This window comes from Ranitomeya imitator, chromosome 10 (genome assembly GCF_032444005.1).
Source record: "Ranitomeya imitator isolate aRanImi1 chromosome 10, aRanImi1.pri, whole genome shotgun sequence".
Classification (NCBI taxonomy): domain Eukaryota; kingdom Metazoa; phylum Chordata; class Amphibia; order Anura; family Dendrobatidae; genus Ranitomeya; species Ranitomeya imitator.
This window is the reverse complement of record NC_091291.1, coordinates 30,133,591-30,157,245: the sequence shown is the minus strand read 5'-3', so window position 1 is coordinate 30,157,245 and position 23,655 is coordinate 30,133,591. Positions and strand designations below refer to the sequence as shown.

At 45.8% G+C, this 23,655-nt stretch overlaps 1 protein-coding gene across 2 annotated transcripts; it reads right to left on the bottom strand.

Annotated features, from left to right (window-relative positions):
* Nucleotides 1–1,601: 1,601 nt before the first annotated feature.
* Nucleotides 1,602–18,297, bottom strand: SCAF1 (SR-related CTD associated factor 1). Of its 2 annotated transcripts, none has more exons than XM_069740917.1 (11): nt 18,127–18,297; nt 15,217–15,386; nt 14,655–14,709; nt 14,330–14,442; nt 12,605–12,744; nt 11,425–11,537; nt 7,536–11,105; nt 6,738–6,820; nt 4,636–4,896; nt 4,407–4,535; nt 1,602–2,271 (listed from the first exon to the last, which is right to left on the bottom strand). In XM_069740917.1, exons 2-11 carry the CDS (start codon nt 15,361–15,363, stop codon nt 2,089–2,091), a joined length of 4,794 nt encoding a protein of 1,597 aa, XP_069597018.1. In that variant the 5' UTR covers nt 15,364–15,386; nt 18,127–18,297; the 3' UTR covers nt 1,602–2,088. The 2 variants fall into 2 exon arrangements, with proteins under 2 accessions (XP_069597018.1, XP_069597017.1); XM_069740916.1 differs by having other exon boundaries at nt 17,997–18,235.
* Between the last annotated feature and the right edge of the window lie 5,358 nt (nt 18,298–23,655).

Here is a 23,655-nt window from a genome sequence, read left to right as displayed (position 1 = left end):
CAAATAAGTTGTTGTTTCAGCTCCAAGTTTCTTATTAACGGGATAACTCGTCAAGTTATTTCTTCTGAGTATGCCAAACTACTGATAGGGCACATGATGAATCATAGTTTGGGTTTTTGGAGCTCAGATTTTGCTATATCCTGTCCTATATATATTTTTGGGAGCTTAATATTTTGAGAGTAGTGTGGAATGAAAATGAAAATGGCATTTCAAATATTTTTCATTGGATGGTATTTTTACCGTTTTGTATAAATGACAAAGTATCACAATATGTATTAAAAGTAAATAGAAACGCTGCAATTTTCACACTCGCCAATGGGGCTTTTTTTTTTTAGACTAACTTCCTGCTGTTTCAGGAAACAACACATGTACATTAGCCACAGTGAACAGACTCCGCCCCCCCCATATTTTCTATTGAAGCATCTAATGAGCGTGTGCAAAAACCATTGTAAAAGGAGGGGGGAGCTATGACATTGCTTATTTTTATTATCTTAACAGTAAACATGCCTCTGCTGAAAACTCTTCAGGAATTGAAGGGGGGGGGGGGGAGTATGCCAGTGTAAAAATTGAAAGATTACTAATTTTGTCTTCAATAAACATCATGATATGAAAAAAATAGGTAATTTTCTGATGATAGCATCCCTTTAAATATTGCTATCAGGAATTTGTAAAAATAAATAAAGGAATATTTACCAGGCTTTTTTTGTTTACATAAATGAATCAAGGATTCGGGACTTAGCTCAACATCCTCATGCCATGTTACATGTAAAAATTATAGGCATTATTTCTGGATCACATACTTGAAGGGAACCTATTATTAGACTCATGCTGCCTGTGCAATTGCAGCAAGTTTGGGTTTACGCTTTTGAAACGGATGCCATGAACTGCATGTCTTGGGTGATGCAGTCTTCCATCTGCAACGCTCCAGTTGATTGACAGGTCTTCTCTTCATTCCTGTCAATGAACTGCAATGGGGGTAAGGAAAAGCCACCATCCCCTAAAGACATATTGTCGCAGCCCAATTTTTCAAAGGTATATTAACCCTGCAATTGCACAGCGGTTCTGGCAGCATGAATCTAATGACAGGTTCTACTGATGAGCGAACTTGCTGGGATAAGGTATTATCCAAACATGATCGGGTGCTAATCGAGTGTCTTCGACTTGCTTGAATAATATGTTCAACAGTCAAAACACACGAAGGGATTGCCTAACAAGCCGGAACCTTTAACACATCAGAACATTGCTGAAGTGGTGGGACACATAGACAAAGTCCTCCTCAAGGGCACGCAACAATGTTAGCATGGCGTCAGATTGGTACCCATAGCGGTACCCTGCAATAGGACATAGAAGTTGTCTCTAAACAAAAGCAGGAAATCCCTGCATGTTTTCAAGCTGTCGAACAGCCGCAGGGACTCTGACATTTTATTAAAGCACACCGAAGGCACTCGGTCAGCACCCAAGCATGCGCGCTCATCACTAATCGGTTACCTTAAAAAATGCATTAACGAAAAAAAGTCATATCCCTCCTTTTTGTAACGCAGAACCCACAGACAAGAGGAAAGAAAACACACAGACAATATGAAGAATCAGGCAGAGAGGCGTACATGATGGCATTTTAATACAGCTATCAGGAAGAGGAGGTTTGTTTGTTTTTTTTTTTAACAAGATCTTACTACCCTGGAGATGAAACCGTGGAGATGTGTAAAATCATGCAAAATAAAAATAATAATAATGGGTAATATGAGGGAGGAAAATGGGGGATAACGGTGTTAAAAATTAAAATCCCACGGAGAATATGGATAATAAAGCTGCAAATCTGTGAAGCAAAAATATATTTACAAGAGACGACTTTTTAAAACGAGATCGCACAGCAAACAAGTGGCCTGTGCACGGCTATCTAGGCGTTTCCGGCTCTGACAGGTCTGTGAGCAGAGGGAGGACGACTTGTCAGGAGTCACATAGATTTATTTCTAAAGATAAGGATCTCTAAATTCCACAAATATTTGCATAAAAGTTTTTCTTCCTTCGTTTCTTTTTCATTCATTTAAATTGACAATATTTCAACAAGTTATAATAGTCTTCTCCGGCTCAAATTAACGGTAACGGGAGTATGGCCTTTTCCAAACCCCCCGGATCCTTTCCGCTACGGTAACTCTCGTCATCGTCCATTTTCTTGCCGTGTTTCCGGAAGTACTTGTACCGCTGGACGTAGGCTTTCACCAAGTTATTTACTTTCACCGGGTTAATTTCTCCACTTTTGCTATGGCAGATCTGTAAGGGACGAAAACAATTACCGGTAGTTACATGACTTCTACTGATAGCTGCAGATATTAAATCAAATCCTAAAACGTTCCCATCGCCGCCATCTTTGTGCTCCTAAGACCCCAAGCCAAAGAGGATTGTCGTTTTGTCTACATACTGCAATACGGTAGTATCACACTATAAAAGAACAAGTCCCCCCATAGTGGGATTTACAAAAAATATATATTTTTTTAAATAGTACATTAAAAAACTCAAGTTTTTATTACCACCCCAATGAACGCCACAAATACAAAACCCGAAGAAAAAAAAAAAAAAAAAAAGGCGGAATTGCATTTTTGTTCCTCTTTACAACTTGTTGTCCAGCAAAAAACCCTTCTTTGGTTACACTGATGGAAAAATTAAACAAATTTTGAGTCTTGGAAGAAGGGAAGAAAATAAAAAAACCTAAAGTGGAAGAAATAAAAAAAAAAAGCCAAGGTGAGAAAGATTGTAAGGGGCTTTTGCACAGTATTTACGGCAATTATTCATTTGTTCCATAAATGCAAAGTTAAGCAAATTTTCTTTTATTTTGCGGCTGTAGTTTTTCTAGCTGAATGCTTTTACAAAACTGGTTTGAATCTGTAAGAGCTCCTCCTCAGTCCTGTGTGCTTTCAGAGAGGGGGTCTACACAGATCTCCACACTTGAAACAAGGGGGTGGGGGGTAAATACCTACTGCCTTATGGAGGACAGAGAAAACAGAATACAAATAAGTATTAGTGTACATGTCGGGAAAATAAGTGCAGGATAGAAGCTGTGCTGACATGTTAGCTAATAAAGACAGCAGCATCTTGGATTCACACAGAGCTCACATCCAGCCTATATTACTGGGAGGGACACTCATCCAAGAGTAAAGGATGAATGTGCATGACTGGAAAATAAGCAGAAGGTAGAAGCTGAGTTGACATTAGCTAATAAAGACAGCAGCACCTTGGATTCACACAGAGCTCACATCCAGCCTATATTACTGGGAGACACACAGAGGTCACATCCATCCTGTATTACTGGGAGACACACAGAGCTCACATCCAGCCTATATTACTGGGAGAGACACAGAGCTCACATCCAGCCTATATTACTGGGAGACACACAGACCTCACATCCAGCCTATATTACTGGGAGAGACACACAGACCTCACATCCAGCCTATATTAGAGGGAGAGACACAGACCTCACATCCAGCCTATATTACAGGGAGAGACACACAGAGCTCACATCCAGCCTATATTACAGGGAGACACACATAGCTCACATCCAGCCTATATTACAGGGAGACACAGAGCTCACATCCAGCCTATATTACTGGGAGAGACACACAGAGCTCACATCCAGCCTATATTACAGGGAGACACAGAGCTCACATCCAGCCTATATTACTGGGAGAGACACACAGAGCTCACATCCAGCCTATATTACAGGGAGACACAGAGCTCACATCCAGCCTATATTACTGGGAGAGACACACAGAGCTCACATCCAGCCTATATTACTGGGAGAGACAGAGCTCACATCCAGCCTATATTACAGGGAGACACACACATAGCTCACATCCAGCCTATATTACAGGGAGACACACACATAGCTCACATCCAGCCTATATTACAGGGAGACACAGAGCTCACATCCAGCCTATATTACTGGGAGAGACAGAGCTCACATCCAGCCTATATTACTGGGAGAGACACAGAGCTAACACCCAGCCTATATTACTGGGAGAGACACACAGCTCACATCCAGCCTATATTACTGGGAGGGACACTCACCCAAAAGTAAAGGATAAGTGTATGTGACAGGAAAATAAGCAGAGGATAGAAGCTGAGCTGACATATTAGCTAACAAAGACAGCAGCACGTTGGATATACACAGAGCTCACACCCAGCTAGCTACTAACATGTAAGAATCAATTTCCCATTTCCATTATATATATTTACATGTAAAGCGCCATGGAATAAATGGCGCTATAACAATAATTATATATATATATATATATATATATATATATATATATATATAGTTAGGAGATTAGTTAAGCTGGCGTCGTCCAGCGCGTCTTGATATAATTTGATTATTAGAGTATTTGCACTTACAGAGGAACAGGTGAACCCACCTTGTGTACGGCCTTTCTTAGTATATCTTTATAATCATCCTTTGTGATCTCTTTCCTCTGGTAATACGGCTTAATGGCCAGTTTCACCTCTTCCACGGCTCTCTCCTGTGTATGCAGCTTCTTCAAATACTGATTGGAAAGAGAAGAAAAAAAAAATTATAAAATGAAAAAAAAAAAAAAGAGACTACACCCTACTGAATGGAGCTCACTAATGAGTGCTTGGTACTACCTTGTCCGTGTCTCCTCTGCCTTCGGAGCTTGTGCTGCCTTCCCGTTTTCCCAGCTCACCGATGGATGTAGTGTGGAAGAAGGAGCTGCAGGTCGGGCCGGGCAATGATTGCGTGTTTAGGCCTGCGATTCCAGTAGGGGTAGGAGGGCTGGAGCTACTACTGAGGGGTAGACCGCCGAGAAGATAAGGAGGTGCTGAATGACCCATGATGGGTGGAGGCTGGTTCATCAATGAGGTAGAAGGCTTGCCGTGACTGAGGATCTGTTGGGGAAGAAGAATTCTTTATAAAGTAAAATGCAACAGGAAAAAAATAAAAATTATATTATAATATATATATATATATATATATATAGATAGATAGATAGATAGATAGATAGATAGATAGATAGATAGATAGATACATTATATACAGTGGGGCAAAAAAGTATTTAGTCAGTCAGCAATAGTGCAAGTTCCACCACTTAAAAAGATGAGAGGCGTCTGTAATTTACATCATAGGTAGACCTCAACTATGGGAGACAAACTGAGAAAAAAAAATCCAGAAAATCACATTCTGTTTTTTTAACATTTTATTTGCATATTATGGTGGAAAATAAGTATTTGGTCAGAAACAAACAATCAAGATTTCTGGCTCTCACAGACCTGTAACTTCTTCTTTAAGAGTCTCCTCTTTCCTCCACTCATTACCTGTAGTAATGGCACCTGTTTAAACTTGTTATCAGTATAAAAAGACACCTGTGCACACCCTCAAACAGTCTGACTCCAAACTCCACTATGGTGAAGACCAAAGAGCTGTCAAAGGACACCAGAAACAAAATTGTAGCCCTGCACCAGGCTGGGAAGACTGAATCTGCAATAGCCAACCAGCTTGGAGTGAAGAAATCAACAGTGGGAGCAATAATTAGAAAATGGAAGACATACAAGACCACTGATAATCTCCCTCGATCTGGGGCTCCACGCAAAATCCCACCCCGTGGGGTCAGAATGATCACAAGAACGGTGAGCAAAAATCCCAGAACCACGCAGGGGGACCTAGTGAATGAACTGCAGAGAGCTGGGACCAATGTAACAAGGCCTACCATAAGTAACACACTACGCCACCATGGACTCAGATCCTGCAGTGCCAGACGTGTCCCACTGCTTAAGCCAGTACATGTCCGGGCCCGTCTGAAGTTTGCTAGAGAGCATTTGGATGATCCAGAGGAGTTTTGGGTGAATGTCCTATGGTCTGATGAAACCAAACTGGAACTGTTTGGTAGAAACACAACTTGTCGTGTTTGGAGGAAAAAGAATACTGAGTTGCATCCATCAAACACCATACCTACTGTAAAGCATGGTGGTGGAAACATCATGCTTTGGGGCTGTTTCTCTGCAAAGGGGCCAGGACGACTGATCCGGGTACATGAAAGAATGAATGGGGCCATGTATCGTGAGATTTTGAGTGCAAACCTCCTTCCATCAGCAAGGGCATTGAAGATGAAACGTGGCTGGGTCTTTCAACATGACAATGATCCAAAGCACACCGCCAGGGCAACGAAGGAGTGGCTTCGTAAGAAGCATTTCAAGGTCCTGGAGTGGCCTAGCCAGTCTCCAGATTTCAACCCTATAGAAAACCTTTGGAGGGAGTTGAAAGTCCGTGTTGCCAAGTGAAAAGCCAAAAACATCACTGCTCTAGAGGAGATCTGCATGGAGGAATGGGCCAACATACCAACAACAGTGTGTGGCAACCTTGTGAAGACTTACAGAAAACGTTTGACCTCTGTCATTGCCAACAAAGGATATATTACAAAGTATTGAGATGAAATTTTGTTTCTGACCAAATACTTATTTTCCGCCATAATATGCAAATAAAATGTTAAAAAAACAGAATGTGATTTTCTGGATTTTTTTTTCTCAGTTTGTCTCCCATAGTTGAGGTCTACCTATGATGTAAATTACAGACGCCTCTCATCTTTTTAAGTGGTGGAACTTGCACTATTGCTGACTGACTAAATACTTTTTTGCCCCACTGTACATACATTAAATTATACATAGAAGAATAAAGATGATATATATATAAAAAATGATAAAAAATATATATAAAAAAAGACATGCATCTCTACCTGATTGGTAGCTTGGATTAGCTCCTGTGCCTTGGCTCTGCTCGCCATGTTCGCTTCTTCCATCTTGAAAAGCAAAGCTGTCACTGAAAAAGCAAGACATAATAAAATGACTTCACATACACACACTTCACTACAACCCCTAGCATTTCTAGATTTTATCATATCGTCAAATACAGAACAAAGGGCTCCAATAATGTAAAATTTGCTCCCCTATCCGCAGAACAAACACTCCTCATTGTAAAAATCCAGACTAATACAACTGGCTGCAGCAGGATCCTCCCCCCACTGCTCATAAACTGAACCCACTCTCTACTACTAGAAAAATTCAGTGAAATGGATAGCTGGTGGGAGATGCAGCAAGTAACCCTCATACAAATACAATGAGATTTAATATTTTACTTAGTTTTGTCACCAAAACGTCAGCTCGGGTGTTTCGCAGTGTCCTCTATTTCAGGGGATGTTGGGTGAAAGCTAAGATCCTTGACGTGAATTTGTACAGGAATTATCACCCCAAACTAACTATATCCCTAAACGATAAAATGGTACAGTGATAAAAAGGGCATCAAGACCCATGGGAAAAGAAGACGAAACGCCTCCCATCAGACCGGACACAGGGCATTTACATAGCCCAACAATTTGAGGTGACAGATTCCCTTTAAAGCCGGCCGTGCACAGAAGCTAAGCATCAGCCAGAATGGGGTTACGCCAGGCCATAACTCGCACATATTTGCAACCCCTCTAGAAACATGTATACACAAGATCGATGGTTGGGAACTGGACTAATGCAAATGTACTTACATGCCAAAACGCCACTGGTGGTACAGTCCACTCCTGACTGCAGGTTCCACGACATTGGCGCGGGAGGCGGCGGAGGTGGAGGGGCTGGACGAGGAGTTTCTTCTTTAGGTTCTGACATACTGTCAACCTCCAGGTCGGTACTTCTCTCCGGGTCTGGAGGCAGCTCCTCTGGCATGAAGGACACATCTGGAGTCTTGCAGCTACTGTCTACAGTCTGCGAGTCAGGAGTGAGCTCCTGCTCGTTGGCCAGCTTGGGAGGACTGGGGGGCTTCACCTTCATATCTGTTTGCTCAGTGTCAGACCAGATTGGTTCGTCTTTGGCTTCAATCGGGCTTAGGATCTCCTGACTGCAGCTATCTGCCTTAGATTTCTTCAGTGAGGCTTTTGTTTTCAGCTTCTTTTTCTTCTTCTCTAGGGTCCCCTTGGTTTTTACCATAGTTCCTACGGCTCCCGGGGTCTTTACTTTCTTAATACCGGTCTTGGTTTTTAAGCCTTTTATTTTCTTCGGCCGTAAGAGAGGTTCTTTTAAGTCTTCCGTTTCAGGCTTGGGCCGAATGTTCTTGATTTCCGCCATCTTTTCTTCCGATTTAAGAAACGGAGAACGGCTCTCTCTATCCCGACTGAATTTCACCCCGATGGATCCGGCCTCTTTCACAGAGGTTGTACTGCTGACTCCTTCGCGAATCAAAACAGCCACTTTGGACTGAAGTTTGACCTTCCTGGTGGAACTTCCTTTGCCGTCTTTATGACTGGTCTTAATTTTTTTCGGAGTCTTATCCTTTTCGGAGCGGACCTTTTCTCGGTCTAACTTCATAGGCTCCGGTTCTGGGTCAGGGACATCTTTGAATCGCTTTTTATACCTTTCCCGACTGTCATCAGTGTAGGATCTATCCCGCTTCCTATCCCGTTCTTTCGAGATTTTCTGCCTACTCTGTCGATCTACCTCTACCCGCTTTGAGTCGAACTCCATGGGCAACCTCCTTTTGCCAGAATCCGATCTCCCCGAATGCCTGTGGAAAGGCCGACTGCATTTACCATCTCGGTCATCGAGAGTTTCGCGGTCAGAATAGGTTTCAAAGCTTAGTCCTTCAGAATCGTAGAGAACTTCTCTTTTTCCTGACAGCTCAGGCGTGTGAAGCATTTCATCCCTATCCAATTTCTCTGCTGGGTTGACTGTGATAGTTCGCTTAATAGTAAAAAGATCGGCATTATTGAGCTCCTGTATGGAAGGCGGCACTACTGATCGACTGTCTCGCCGCCTCCGTTCTAACAGCGGAGGATTTTCGATCTTGGGTTCATCCAATGAGTGCCTTGATCTTGGCTTCTCTTTATCCTTCCGTTCATTCGAGTGACGGGAAGTCCGTCTGTCTCTATTCCTTTCTCTAGATTTCGAACGTGATCTTTTTTTCTTTTTCTTTGCCTCTGACCGATGTTTATCCCTGTGTTTATCTTTTCGAGACCGATCAGTACTACCAGAATGGGACCACCGACGCCTTTTCTCCTTTGATTTCGACCTCCGGCTTTTCCTCCTCTCAGCTGACAAACGAGAAGACCCTACAGCGGATAAGCTGGTGCTAATAGAAGGTGACCAAGAGCGTGATCTCCTCCAATCTCTAGACCGAGATCGAGAAACCTTATTGTTCTTATTGTAAGAGCGCGATCTAGAACGTTTCCGCTCCTTCACGTCCTTTGCCAGTTTTTTTGTACTGGACCAGGAAACTGATGTCCTTGGTTCTTTCGATCTTTTCCGTTCTCTTGATCGCTTTCTCTCTCGTTTGTTTTTTTTACGACTTCGGGAGCTGGAAGGCGAACGCGATTTTGACTTCTTTTTAGGCCTCGAGGGCGACGTTGATTTTTTACGATACCTATCTCTTCGTTGATTTGTGATCTTTCGTCTCAGGTCCAGCCCTTTCCATCGGTTATCCAGTTGATTTTCGCCAAAATCAATCTGCAGTGCCCCTTCCTCGTCTGAATCTGCATGCAAAGATAGGAAGTCATCTCCTTCCACCATTCTGAGTGGTCTCTCCATGACACGACAGCGGCTGCGGAACAAAGGCAATGGACTGAAACAATCTTCATCCGGCTGGACAATTTCTCCTTCTTCGATTTCGGAATCGTATTTCCGATCCGAGTCATCATCGCGATCCCTCCTTTCGGAGGAATGTCTGCGTTTGTGGCGTGATCTCGACTCGCTTCCGAGTTTGGCAATTTTTTCTAACCGTAAGTAGGATTTCATGTCTGGCTTTGCTAAAGACTCTAGCGATACTTTAATTTCGACCTTAGATTTGGATTCTGCTTCGGACGTGTAGTCTGTTTTACGGTTGAAATCTTTTCCAACATCTACAGTGAATACTCGTCTTATTGGTTCCACAGAAGTATCTGGTGAACTGGCTTCGTTCAGGGTCGAATCTGCAGCTGGTGCTTCATCTACAGTATTTTCCTCGGGTACTTTCGGTGAAGGTTCCTTTACCTCCACTTCATCTGTGGTGTCCAGGTCTATGCTGGAGCTAGGACTGTAAGGTTCAAAATCTAGTTTGGAAACACTTCTCGGAGCCAAATCAGAGGAATCTTTGGAAAGTCTTTGCTCCTTTTTATTATCCTCCACTTCATTACCACCCTCATCCCCGTCAACCGCCTTCAATTTTTCACTTTCAGCAGAATTTGCTTCTTCCTTGTTTTTGTCAACGCCAGGAAATTCTTGGCTTAAGCTATTTTCATTGTAAATACCAGCCAAGGCTACGGATATTCGCCCTTCAGGATGGGACTCGCTGCCTATTTCGTCATCATCATCGTCGTCCTCGTAAGGTGAAGGGCTGCGTTCAGAGGAACTTGGATTAGAGCCGGTGGGGTCGAAAGGATCATATTTTTGATCTTCCGGCTCCTCCATTTCCTTCTCTGGTGAGTCCTCATAAATGTAATCTCCGTTCACGTTCTCCTCGTCTGTAGGGTGAAAAGGGTCATAAATATCTAGGTCTTGCGATCTATTGGACTGCGTGCCGCCGCTGTCGCCAGCGGAAAGTGCGGGATTCTGTGAGGAGGACGATGAATAGGAGGAACTTGAATCTGTTTTCTCCAAAGCGCCTGCAGGTTGTGAATGCTGGTCATTGGACGTGGACCCTTCTCCACCGAGTGGTCTTTCTTGTCCGCCAGTTGGCCCAGTGCCATTTCCTAGAGCTAATCCTAAAGACACTAAAGCATCAGGTTGATTTCTCATACATTGATTATTGCTATTAATCAGATTAGTCCTGTTTGAGCAAAGTTTATTCTGCACCCTAGACCCGGAGAAGGCATCTGATGGACCTTTGTCAGGCCACAGAAATCCCGGTACTGTAGGACTTTTCTGCTGTAAAGTCCTGTCCAGGTCATTGCGTTGAACGTGCTCCGAGTACTGTATTACATCCCGGTTTGCGCTCCAGCCGGCTCTGTGCAATGTCCTGGACGTGCAAGATTTTAGATTTAGAGGGCATTTAAGGGGTTCCAGAATTTCTCCAGTTCTTGGGGGCCCGGATAATGTCTCTTTGATTGCTGATTGTCCTTCTGTGAGCTGCAGCCCTGAGGTACTTAGGCACACTGCAAGCACAGGGAAAAAAAAGATAAGCAAATATATCAGCAGGATATAAGAAGTAGCACAATACAGTAAAACTTTTATAGGCTTTTCCAGGATCACAATATTGAAAGCCTAGCCTTGAGCTTGGCCCTCACTATCCTGATATTGATGGCCCATCGTTTGCCGTTTAGGGCGGGTGCTGCGTCCCCTTCATTGTTTGTGTCACCATACAGAACCGCGCAGGGGATTGCAGCGCTGTCCCATTCAGTAACAGGTGGAAGTCACCAATAATCGGACCACGGGAAAGGCCTTTAATAAAACCCCATCACCGTGTACACTCACCCGATTTCTGGAATCTCCAGTGTCTGTCTCCTCTAACGATCCCTGAATAAGCTTCAACATCTCCGAGTCTGACCTCCGCCACAAATTCCACTTCGTCCATTTCCTCCATCGAACTTAAAGGGGAGGGAAAACAAAAACAAATGTGACAAATCAAGTAAAATTAATAAAAACCGCAGTAGATCGTGTGCGACTAAATGTTAGACTCTGCCTAAATTGTAAACTGCTCATAACATATTGGATCCTCGGTGATCCTAAGATCAAGGGTGTCTAAACATTATTTCTGAAGGACAAGTGTGGCCATAAAAAAGGGGGGTGTCTACTAGGACAAGACCCCAATAATCCGCTCTCAGGACATCAGCGAGTATTACATAGCGCCTGTTTAACGGTTAGCCGATGCACTTTGGGCTACGGGTGAGTGGAGCAGGAATCTGTCAGCAGCTTTTTGCTATGTAATCTGACATAGGGGCAGACACCCTGATTCCAGCGATGTATCACTTCGTTTACTGGGTAAGACTACGTTCACATTCGCGTCTTTGGACGCAGCGTCGTCGCCGCAACGCACGACGGATGTGAAACGCACGCAAAAACGGTTTGTGACGCATGCGTCCATTTTTGGCTTGATTTTGGACGCAAAAAAAATGCAACTTGCTGCGTCCTCTGCGCCCTGACGCTTGCGCCAAAAATGACGCATGCGTCACAAAACGCAAGACAACGCATGTCCATGCGCCCCCATGTTAAATATAGGGGCGCATGACGCATGCGTCGCCGAACCTGCGCCCGACGCAACGCAAATGTGAACGTAGCCTAAAGCAGTTGTGATAGAATCAGTTGTTTCTACTACAGATCTCGGAATGCTGAGCTGTGTATAACCCCGCCCACACTACTGATTGGCTGCTTTCTGTGTACACTGTATTGGTGCTGAGGGCGTGGCTGGACCAGGAGGCAGGAGACACCTAGTCCTGTAGTGATAATCTCCTGCTGATAAAACACTGATTGTACTGAAACAACAAAACACAGCCCACAGCTGGAATCAGGGTCTCTGCCTCTACATCATGCTACTCTCGGATTACATAACAAAACCCTGCTGATGGATTTCTGGAAACAGACAAGCATTTTTATCACCAAAGATTTCCCGCTACAGTAGATCCAGCTGACTTATTATATTGCCGCGGAGACTCACTATAAATCTTCATATTCTAGACTCTCCTCTACAAAAGACTGGAGACGAGACCCCGGTGCGGCGATTGTACTACAAGTCCGTTCAGCATATTCCAATGCGTTAGAGAAACTAAACAGCGGATCTGTCGCGGCTTCAGGAACCTAAAAAAAAGACAAAATAGGCAAAATGTCACTGCCTTATTCTTTTCAACAAGGGTTAAACACTGGTAAAGTCTAAATCTACCTACTAGAGAAAAAGAAAAGATGGCAGAAAAGGATTTATCACTGTGTAAGTAGCGATCTTTACTCACGAGTTGGAAAAGTTGCCCAAAAGTCACGGTTCACCTTCCAGTTTACAGTTATTAATTTTTTTTTATATTTTTTTTTAAAAAAAAACAACGTATAAAATGGTCTAAAAGTTGAAAAATGATTTAAAAAAAAAGTGGTATTTTCAACACTAGGGGGAGCAGCCGCTGACATTTGTCATGAAAAGCTAAAGTACTGATAGCTCGCTTTACGACTGCAGTAAAAGGGGGCGGGATCTGGTCATGTGTCTGACGTCACTCCTCCCCTTCTGGGCGTTTCCAAAAGGATAAGAGAGGATGGAGTTTAGGATCACAGTGAGGAGACATTACAGGTGACTGCAAAGAGATTGTGATGGGGTTTTTTTATTCAATTTTTTTTGTACCAAAAAGACACAATTTTGATTATTTTTATGTTAATGGTATTTCTCATAGGGGGGGAATTCATTTTATATTTTAATAGACCGGACTTTTACGGGTGCAGCGATGCCACGTTTCTTTCTCCTTATAAATACATGTCAGGAAAGCTGGTCCCGGGAACAGACACGGAGATCTTCAACTGCTGCAACAGGAGGAGGTATCAGGGAAGGGGGCAGTGATGCCTACAGATATCTGAGTGGAGCAGTCACATCATCGCAGCCGACAGTAAGTTCACAGTTCAGCAGACTGTATCACACATGATAAAAGTAGACACGCAGCTCAGAGGAAAATTACTGTGATCTGAGAGGAGCCATCATGCCACTGCAGCTGCACCATTCGGATCACAGTAATTACCTTAAAGCCCTCACCAGGTCCGCAGGGATAATTTCATCCAGTGACGAGTATGTAATCACAGCTGAATAAAGTCACCTCTGCAGCACTAGTGCACAGACCTGGTAATTACAGTGATCTGAGAAGAGCAGCTGCATTAACATGACTGCTCCGCTAAGATCACAGTAATTACTTTAAAGCCCTCCCCAGGTCTGGAATGATAATTTCATCCAGTGATGTGTAATCACAGCTGAATAAAGTCACCTCTGCAGCACTAGTGCACGGACCTGGTAATTACAGTGATCTGAGAAGAGCAGCTGCATTGACATGACGGCTCCGCTAAGATCACAGTAATTACCTTAAAGCCCTCACCAGGTCCGCAGGGATAATTTCATCCAGTTACGTGTAATCACAGCTGAATAAAGTCACCTCTGCAGCACTAGTGCACGGACCTGGTAATTACAGTGATCTGAGAAGAGCAGCTGCATTGACATGACGGCTTCGCTAAGATCACAGTAATTACAGGTGATAAAGTGAAAATGTAACTACAGACGCCCAATTCCCCCAACTAAGGCTCACTTGGAAGGTAAATGTCAGATTTGTATGGCATAGTGTAGCCTTACGACGCGTGTCGTTGGTTTCCATTACACAATATGCATATAATATGCAAATAACTAAGGTCCCATCATACATACAGAGTTTTCGTTCTCGGCACGGAGACTATTGGGCTCTTCTGCATCCATGGGTCTCCTCGATGGTTTCTTCTTACAAGTCTTTTTCGGTTTTGAACATTTTGATTTTTTTAGGTCTACAAAATAAAATAATAATAATAATAATAATAAAAGATATAATACCCAAAATAAATAGAAAATTACCTCTTTATAGTAGGGCATCCTAGTCCCTCTAGGATGCTCCCTTGCAATAGTGGGCAGTTATCGGACAAACTTACAAGGCCATTCACCCTGTGCTTTCAGCTGGCCCCCCATACTGGATTTCAGGGGTCTACTGTGGGTAACATACCTGTAACCCTGCGAAGCGACTTCTTGCTTTCACTGACGACTTGCTGCAAAGCTTTCTGCAATAAAAAAAAAAAAAAAAACTCCTTTACAAAGATGACGAGACTGTACGTTGGATGATCCACGACTACACATCACCAGGGTGAAGACCCCTAACAAAACACATGAATTTCAGGAGGTCCCACCACGGTGCTCCCGCTCTTGACAAGGTCTTACATTTCTGGTTTCAAAAAAACCTCTGTCCTCCAGCTGCAGTTTGATAAAAAAAAAAAAAAACTCACCCTCCCCAGGTCCAGCACTGTCACGTGTCCGTTATTGTCTGCAGCGCTGACGTCGTGTCGATGCCTCACCGATTGGCCGCAGTGCTGTCGACGTAACATCAGAGCTGCAGGCAGTAACAGACACAAGGAGCAGTGGAGGAGACTCTGTGCTGGACCCGGGGAGGGTGAGTAAAGCGTAACTGAAGGTTTTTTCGAAACTGGAAATAAAAGTGTGTATAAAGCGCTATGGAATGTGATGGCGCTATATAAGGAAAGCATAATAAGGAATGATCCATGTATGATTACCAGAATAATGTGTCCAGGGCAGAGCACTTCGGAAGGATCCTGTTCGGTGGCGTCGGCGGGGGGCTCGTCTTCATCCTCTGATATTGTGGGTTCTCTCGTTACCTCCTCTTCCTCGCTTTGTTTCTGTTCCGGGTGGTCTTCGGCCATTACTGCAGCGTGAAATTACAGACCTATAAGGGCAGAAAAAAATACATGGGGGCTACGGATGATGACTTAGGAGACCAAACATGGTGGGATACATCGGCACATAGATCAATGCCCTCCTGGAGATGATGGGAGTAACTGGAGGGTCCTAGGGAATATTCTGGGACGATAGCAAAGTATTAGGCTGGCACACGTAGATGTAGTGCCGTAAGCAGCGCTCAGCCCTTGACGTGGACGTGAGTGGCACTAACATCTTAATGATGATGGAGTTAAAAAAAAAAAATAATAATTACTGATCAGTCTTTGTACAGTTAGGAATCCTTGTAATGAACTCCCATGACCTTATTTTGGTTGCTTCTCTCAAAAGCCAAGCAGAAAGTGCTATTATCTGCCTAGTACAGACCCTTTTAGAAGCTGCTTTTAACTGCTGCTCTAGAAAGAATTGGTATTCCAACACTATTTACAAACAGTCCCTGTATGAGCATGATGAAGGAAGCAGCAAAGGTCACAAGTGTTTGTAAATAGTGCTTGAGAATGGATTCCTCCCAGAGCAGCGGTTCAAAGCAGCTTGTAAAGGAGCATGAACTAAGCAGGATCTACTTCTACTGTCACAAAAAATGGTCCCCAAATGGTTGCAGGCATTTGACACAACAGGTACTCCAGTGTCGGCTCTTCACTGCTGCTCCACATCATATCACTGCTGCAGCCAATCACTAAGCGTCAGCAGCTCTGCTGTTGTAGAAGGCACAAGGCGCTGAGCTCGTAAATTGGCTGCAGCCAATGCAAAAGTGATCGGAGCAGCGGCAGTAAGCCGACACTGAGCACCTGATGTGCTTGTATTAAATAGCTGCAAACATATACGATAGATAGATAGATAGATAGATAGATAGATAGATAGATAGATAGATAGATAGATAGATAGATAGAGAGAGAGAGAGAGAGAGACCCCCTTTAAGAGAACATTTTCAACAAGGTGTTTGAGAGAAAAGGAAGCAAAATCAAGTCATGGAGTAAATGATAAAGATTCCGGGGGCTGAACAATAAGCTAATAAAAAGTATTACTTTCCATCGATCTATCGTCAGGTCATAGACAACCCCTTTAAGTGACAATTAATGGCTGTGTCTCACCAGCCTGGTATGGGTTTTATATCGGGTTTCCTTATAAAAGCTTTGACGCCATCAGCGATCGTTCTCGGCGACCCCTCTCTGATGTCACTTCCCGTTTTACCCATTAAAGGGCATGTCCCAACCCCTTTAAAATCAACAGCAAGACGACCACCAATTTCTCTTTCGTTAGCCTTCTGGACTTGGTCAGTATCCTTGTCCTTACTTGTAGAAGGAGACGATACCTGCAGCCCATCCGGGTTGCCCAAGGTGGTCCAGGACGGGACATCTATACGAGAAGTCACAAGATTTGCTGCGTCTCCCAGGAAAGTCTCAAGAGGGATCAGCAGATATCAGGACATGGGCCATGATAAGAAGAGAGCATCAACCTCACAGCAATACCTGCTCCATTGTGTGACGGGAAACATGTACGACATGACCTCCAGTCCAGAGTCACTCCGTCATCGATGGTGGCCCCGAGACCTCCAGAATGTCTTCATGATAAGACAAGGTCCACACTGAGCCCAGGTCAACATCATCCAGCATGAATGGTTTGTGGTGGGACAGTGATGGTCTGGGGAGACCGCACCAACCTCCACGATAGGTCAGACCATTAGAGGTTCCTCCTGGATGATGCCATTGACTGCTCCTCACCCAACTGAGAACGTCCAGACGCCACCTAGCAGTGCCACAGACAGTCCAGGAGCTCACGGATACCCACCTGGTCCAGGTCTGGGAGGAGGTCACCATCCATGGTCCCATCAGCAGCCTGCCCAGACGTGGTAGGAGCCACGCTCTACTGATCACATCATGAACATCCTCCTCAAATTTCAATTTTTCACTTTGATGAGTTTAGTTCCCACTGACCCAATTTATATCGAGAACGATCTGAACCCGAAATCCTTCATTTACGGAGATTCCAAGTGTGAATTACGTCTTCCCGCCATCGTAGACCAAAGCGAAGGCCGAAATCTGCAATGTCCACTCCTCTACATGGAGACGGAAGTCTCAGGAAGGAGACCTGTCAGCGCAGAAATCCCGGCACCTCCAGCCTTGGCGTCATTAACGGTCGTCTGAGGAAGGTTCGGCCACAAATCATCAAGATCCGCTGCTGGCAGCTGCTTTGTAATCAATGACGTCCAAGTCTGGAAAATACGTGTTGCAGATCCTGCGATTTCCACCACTTTTCCCTCGTAATGTGATATAACACCCCGCACATGACATAGATATTGCCCATATTCTGGGGGATCAGCACCCAGCTGCTGTAAAACTACAACTCCCAGCATGCCCTAGCTGTCAGCACCAGTCGGGGCATGCTGGGAGTTGTAGTTGTGCTGTATTCTGCAGCGATCACACACAGATGGCCCAGATCGAGCAGCATCTACCTGCAGTGGAGGTGTGATCGCCTCTGCAGGCCGCACAGATCGGCTGCAGCCATCGATTAGCTCCATCCCCGGCAGCAGACCCCTCCCAGCCCCCCGGCCTTCTCCCCCCAGTCCTCCGCCGCCGCCTCCCCGGGCCCACCGACTCACACGGGCGCCTGCCGCTCACAATCCGCCTCTGCTAGGACGGCCCGCACTGGCCAAGGACGATTCCTAGGTGGATTTCCCAGCTTTTACAACAAAGAGCGCTTCCCCATCTTTCCAGCGGCCGCCATCTTACCCCGCTGCCTTCAGCGGAGTCCTAGTGGTCGCACGGCATGCTGGGCGTTGTAGTCCTGTGGCGTAGACGGTCGCTGCGTAGGTCGGGAAGCCACAGCTCAGTCAAAGACTACAAGTTCCAGCGCGCACCGCGATCTACGCACACCAGCCGGCTCGTCCCTGGACGAAAGGTACGACGGGAAGTGTAGTTTTTTACACTCACGGGAATACTGTAACTAACGAAGGACGAACTCGGTGATCCAGAATGCAAAGCTCAGAGCGGAAGTGACTCGGGACAAAGCACGGATGGAATGCCGGGAGTTGTAGTCTATGCGCGCTCCTGCAGCAATTGCGCATTCCGCGTTGTGCAGTAGTTCTGTGGGCGCTGATTATGGAGAGATTCCTGTCAGGACACCGTTCTAGAGCTTTATTTTGGTTCCTTTTCACTTTTATTTTTTCCTTCAGTTTTAACTTTTTTTTTTTTTTTATTCTTTTCAGTCCATAAAATTATGTTCTTTGCATCCGTACGATGTGTGGAAAATTGTAAAAAAAAATCACATATGACTGTGAAGATGTGAGGTTGAGGGTTGTATTAATCACCTAGGTAGGTTGACGATGCAATTGGTTTTATTTCTTCCGTCCACGGTCATCCTGCAACTCTAGGCCAAAATACAATGACCTCAGTCCACAAGACCCCCAACCTGGGATCGGTAGTTCCGCTGCCCCCATACCAGGTGATTCCCATTGTCTCCCAACTTTTGGTATCTCTAACCCACATAGTCACAGCCTAAGTGTTAGGGGTCGAGTTCCCGCCTCTGCACAGGGAGAATCTCGAACCATGTCCGCTGCGGTCTCCCATTCTACATTAGCCACAGTGGAGCCTGCTCAGCAGAGACGTCGGTCCCAGCACTAGTATCAGTTCATGTTATGAGCTTGTTATTTGTGGTCGCGCCTGTATGTGGAGAGGGTTTGGCTGAAATAAGCCTCTAGAATACCGGCACCTCCGGTGAGGAGTTTGTATGAATGTATTCAGGGCTGGCTAATAGCCACTAGAATACCGGCACCTCTGGAGAGGAGTGTTTGTGTACTTCTCTGTGTGCGTGGCCCGACTGGCCATTGGGCAATTCTGGCAAATGCCAGAAGGGCCTGTCTGGTCATGGGCTGCCTTGTCTGCTGCGTTGTTAGCAGAATATCAGTTTTCTCAAGACTCCCATACTGTTAACAGTTGTGATGGAGCACAAAGTCGCTGACTCCGTCACTTACCCCAGCAGGCTATGGATATCATTAGAAATATTGGTCTTGTAGTAAAAATTGCTTTCCTCCATCCACGATACTGTTAATATATCCCCATCTGTTGCTTGGAAACAGGACAACATGGGCCTGTGTGAATGCAAATGCCAGGCCTGAATTTCACCCTCAGTCCGTACCTGGCGTGGCCACTGACTGCCATCAGCTCAGCAGTTAGCTGTGTTCCTCTGTGACGCCAACAGGGCACAGCGTGTTCTTTGCAGTGCGACTCAGTAAAGTAACAGAGTTCGCTTATACCGCCATATAGTGCCGCCATCTTCTAGCAGCAGGTTCTCTCCTGCACGGTGGACCTCAGGCTGCGAACACAACCAATTATAACATCTATATTAACTCGGTGCATTCCGCCAGTCCTTACATAATACTAGCACCAGGGTCTGGCTAGAAAATGGCAAACGATCAAAGTCTACAGCGGTACATCCAGCAGCTGGAGGGTAGGTTGGTGGCTCTAGAATGCACAACCTCAGCTGTGGATGTTACCGCAGTCACTGTTCAGGCTGCTAGTGTAGCTGCAGCCAGTTTGTCCTCTGCCACCCCTGCTCCAACTTTATGCCATCTCCCGCTCTCAGACAAGTTATTATTATTATTTATTATTATAGCGCCATTTTTTCCATGGCGCTTTACATGTGAGGAGGGGTGTACATAATAAAAACAAGTACAATAATCAACAAGTTTGCTGGTGACAGCAATGTCGGGGATTCGTGAGTCAGTGCTCCATACATCTAGAGCTTCTGGCTGCACGTTTTCCTACGGAAAGGGCTAAGGTGGGATTTATCATATCCCATTGTTGGGCAGGGCGCTGGATTGGGCAACGCCGCTGTGGGAGCACAATGATCGTGTGGTGCAGAGTGCTCCTCGCTTCCTGGACACTTTGAAACAGGTCTTTTTAGGACCTTGTGTCACCCACAATATGGCATCTGTTGGCAATTACACAGGGTTCGTCCATGGTCAGCCAGTTCGCCGTCCGATTCCAGGCTCTGGCATCAGAGCTGGAGTGGCTGGATAAAGTCCTTATGCCTGTGTTGTGGAAAGGACTGGTTGACCATGTGAAGGATACCTTGGCCACCAGGAAGATTCCTGCCACACTGGAGGAGCTCATTACAATCTCTACCCACATCGACCTCCGTTTTAATGAGCCGAGATTAGAGCGGACCCAGCGTAGACAGAGGTTCCGGTTGGCTCCTACCTTCTCCAGCCCTCTGGAATCTCCTGTTCAGGCGTCCGACGCCCATGAGGCCATGGAGGTTTCTCGAGCGGGACCTAAGTCGCAGGCCGCTCGTGTACCCGTGGTATGTAATATTTGCCAACAATCAGGACATTATGCCAATAAATGTCCTCAGCGGTCCGGAAACTATCGCGTCTAGTAACCATTGGAGGAGGTTCACTAGACACAGCGGCATTTTCCTCCAAGTTGAGCTTTGTGTGGATTCTGGAGTGGAGGGGAATTTCATGTCCTCTGCCTTCGCTCAGTGCCACACAATACCCCTGGTGATGCTCGCCAAACCGGTGACTGTACGAGTGGTGAATGGGTCGACACTACCCTCACAAATCACACATCAGACCATCCCTTTCTCATTATCTATGTCCCCTTCCCATCAGGAGATTATCTCCCTTCTTGTCATTCCCGAGGGAATAGACGAGATTTTGCTAGGAATACCTTGGCTCCGTTTCCAGTCCCCACATATTGAGTGGACCACAGGAAGGATTTTGGGTTGGAATGAATCTTGTAAGGGCAGATGTGTGAGGGAGTCCGTTCAGGTTTCCACTACAGAGATACCCGCAGATCTTACTTCCCTTCCCAAGTGTTATTGGTCCTATGCAGACGTGTTCTCCAAGAAGGCTGCGGAGACTCTTCCGCCTCATCGCCCCTATGACTGTCCTATTGACCTCATGCCTGGAGCTGAACCTCCTTGGGGACGGGTCTATCCCCTCTCTCTCCCGGAGACGGAGGCTATGTCCCAATACATCCAGGAGAATTTGGTGAGAGGGTTCATTAGGAAGTCAGTGCCACCTGCAGGGGCGGGGTTCTTCTTCGTGCAGAAGAAGAATGGAGAACTACGTCCATGCATAGATTAGAGAGGTCTTAACGCCATCACCGTTAAGAATAAGTACCCATTGCCCCTGATATCTGAGCTCTCCGATAGGCTACGGGGAGCAAGGATATTTACCAAATTAGATCTGCGGGGTGCTTATAACCTGATACGCATCTGTGAGGGGGACGAATGGAAGACAGCTTTTAATACCAGGGATGGGCACTATGAATATCTGGTGATGCCCTTCGGGCTCTGTAATGCCCCAGTCGTTTTCCAAGACTTTGTGAATGACATCTTCCGGGATATGCTCTCCACCTCGGTCGTAGTCTATCTGGATGATATACTCATCTACTCTCCAGATATTGACTCCCACCAGAGAGATGTTTGCAAAGTCTTCGACCTCCTAAGGGCAAACTCCCTCTACGCCAAGTTGGAGAAGTGTGTGTTTGAGCAGGAGTCCTTGCCTTTCCTTGGTTATATCATCTCCGCCCAGGGATTGGCTATGGACCCTGCCAAACTACAGGCCGTGATGGACTGGCAGGAACCTCATTCTCTCAAAGCGGTACAGCATTTTATGGGGTTCATTAATTATTACCGTCAGTTCTTTCCGCATTTCTCGACTTTGGTAGCTCCCTTGGTAGCCCTCACCAAGAAGGGAGCAAATCACAAATTGTGGTTGGAGGAGGTCTCCAAGGCCTTCCTCTCTATAAAATCTCATTTTGCTAGCATTCCCATCCTACATCGTCCCAATGTAGATAAGCCGTTCATAATGGAGGTGGATGCCTCATCTGTTGGTGCTGGTTTAGTCCTCTTCCAAAAGGATGCTCGAGGTCGGAAGCACCCCTGCTTCTTCTTTTCCAAGACCTTCACACCAGCAGAGAGGAATTATTCCATCGGGGACAGGGAGTTGCTAGTTATGAAGTTGGCTTTCTCTGAGTGGAGACACCTGCTGGAGGGGGCTTGTTTTCCCTTCCAAGTCTTCACCGACCACAAAAATCTGGTGTACTTACAAACAGCTCAGCGGCTAAATTCTCGCCAGGCCAGATGGTCCTTGTTCTTCTCCCGGGTCTATTTCACCCTCCATTATCTTTCTGGGGAGAAGAACATTTGTGCTGACGCTCTCTCTCGCTCCGTTGTGTCTTCTGAGAGGGAGGAAGAGGAGCCTCGGCTTATTGTCCCTTCCAAGAGCCTGAGAACCGTGGCTCCGGTTTCGCTAGAGTCGGTGTCCCCGGGCAAGACTTTTGTACCTACTAATTTGCGACAGGAGGTTCTTTCTTGGGCTCATTCATCCAGGATGGGTGGACATTTTGGGTCCAAGAGGACATCTGAGCTGTTGGAGAGCACGTCCTGGTGGCCGCATATGGTCCGTGACGTCAGAGACTATGTTCGGGCGTTTGTCTCCTGCGCCAAAAATAAGTCTCCTCGACAACGGCCGGCTGGGTTACTTTATGCTCTGCCGGTGGCAGACAGGCCCTGGGAGATGGTCGGGATGTACTTTGTGGTGGGCTTACCAAGTCTCGTGGTTGCACCATCATTTGGGTAATCACCGATCATTTTTCTAAAATGGTGCACTTGGTGCCTCTTCCACGGGTACCTTCTGCATGGGCTTTGGCAGGGTTGTTTATAAGACACATTTTTCGTCTACATGGTTTGCTGGACAAAGTTGTCAGTGACCGAGGTCCCCAGTTTGCGTCTCGGTTCTGGAGAGAGCTTTGTCGTTTACTCAGCATTGAGTTAAATCTCTCTTCAGCATGGATTGTTAGGACCAATCAGACCTTGGTCACCTATTTGCGACATTTCGATTCTGCCACGCAGGATGACTGGGCATCCTTGCTACCGTGGGCGGAGTCTGCGCTTAACAACGCCGTAGCCGACTCCACTGGTCAGACTCCATTCCTCCTTAATTATGGTCAGCATCCGTGTGTTCCTGTGCCTATGCCCGTGTCTTCCGCTGACTCCATGGTGGCAGACTGGGCTGTGGAGGCACGGGACATTTGGGACCGCACTCAGGATGAAATCTGGACCTCCAAGGAGAGAATGAGGTCCTCCGCCGATGCACATCGGAGCCCTGCTCCGACCTTTGCTCCTGGCGACAGTGTGGCTCCGCCCGTAACATCAGGCTGCGAGTTGAGTCCACTAAGTTTGCTCCTCGCTACTTGGGAGCTTTCAAGGTCCTGGAACAGGTTAACCCTGTGGACTACCGTCTTGCCCTT

Excerpts from the sequence above, each read along its gene's own strand:
- SCAF1 (XM_069740917.1), bottom strand. The coding sequence starts at position 15,363 with ATGGCCGAAGACCACCCGGAACAGAAACAAAGCGAGGAAGAGGAGGTA. Across the intron at positions 12,745-14,329 it reads GTGCCGAGAACGAAAACTCT|GTTCCTGAAGCCGCGACAGA; the intron begins GTATGTATGATG and ends TCTTTTTTTTAG. Across the intron at positions 4,897-6,737 it reads TAATCCAAGCTACCAATCAG|ATCCTCAGTCACGGCAAGCC; the intron begins GTAGAGATGCAT and ends CTTCCCCAACAG.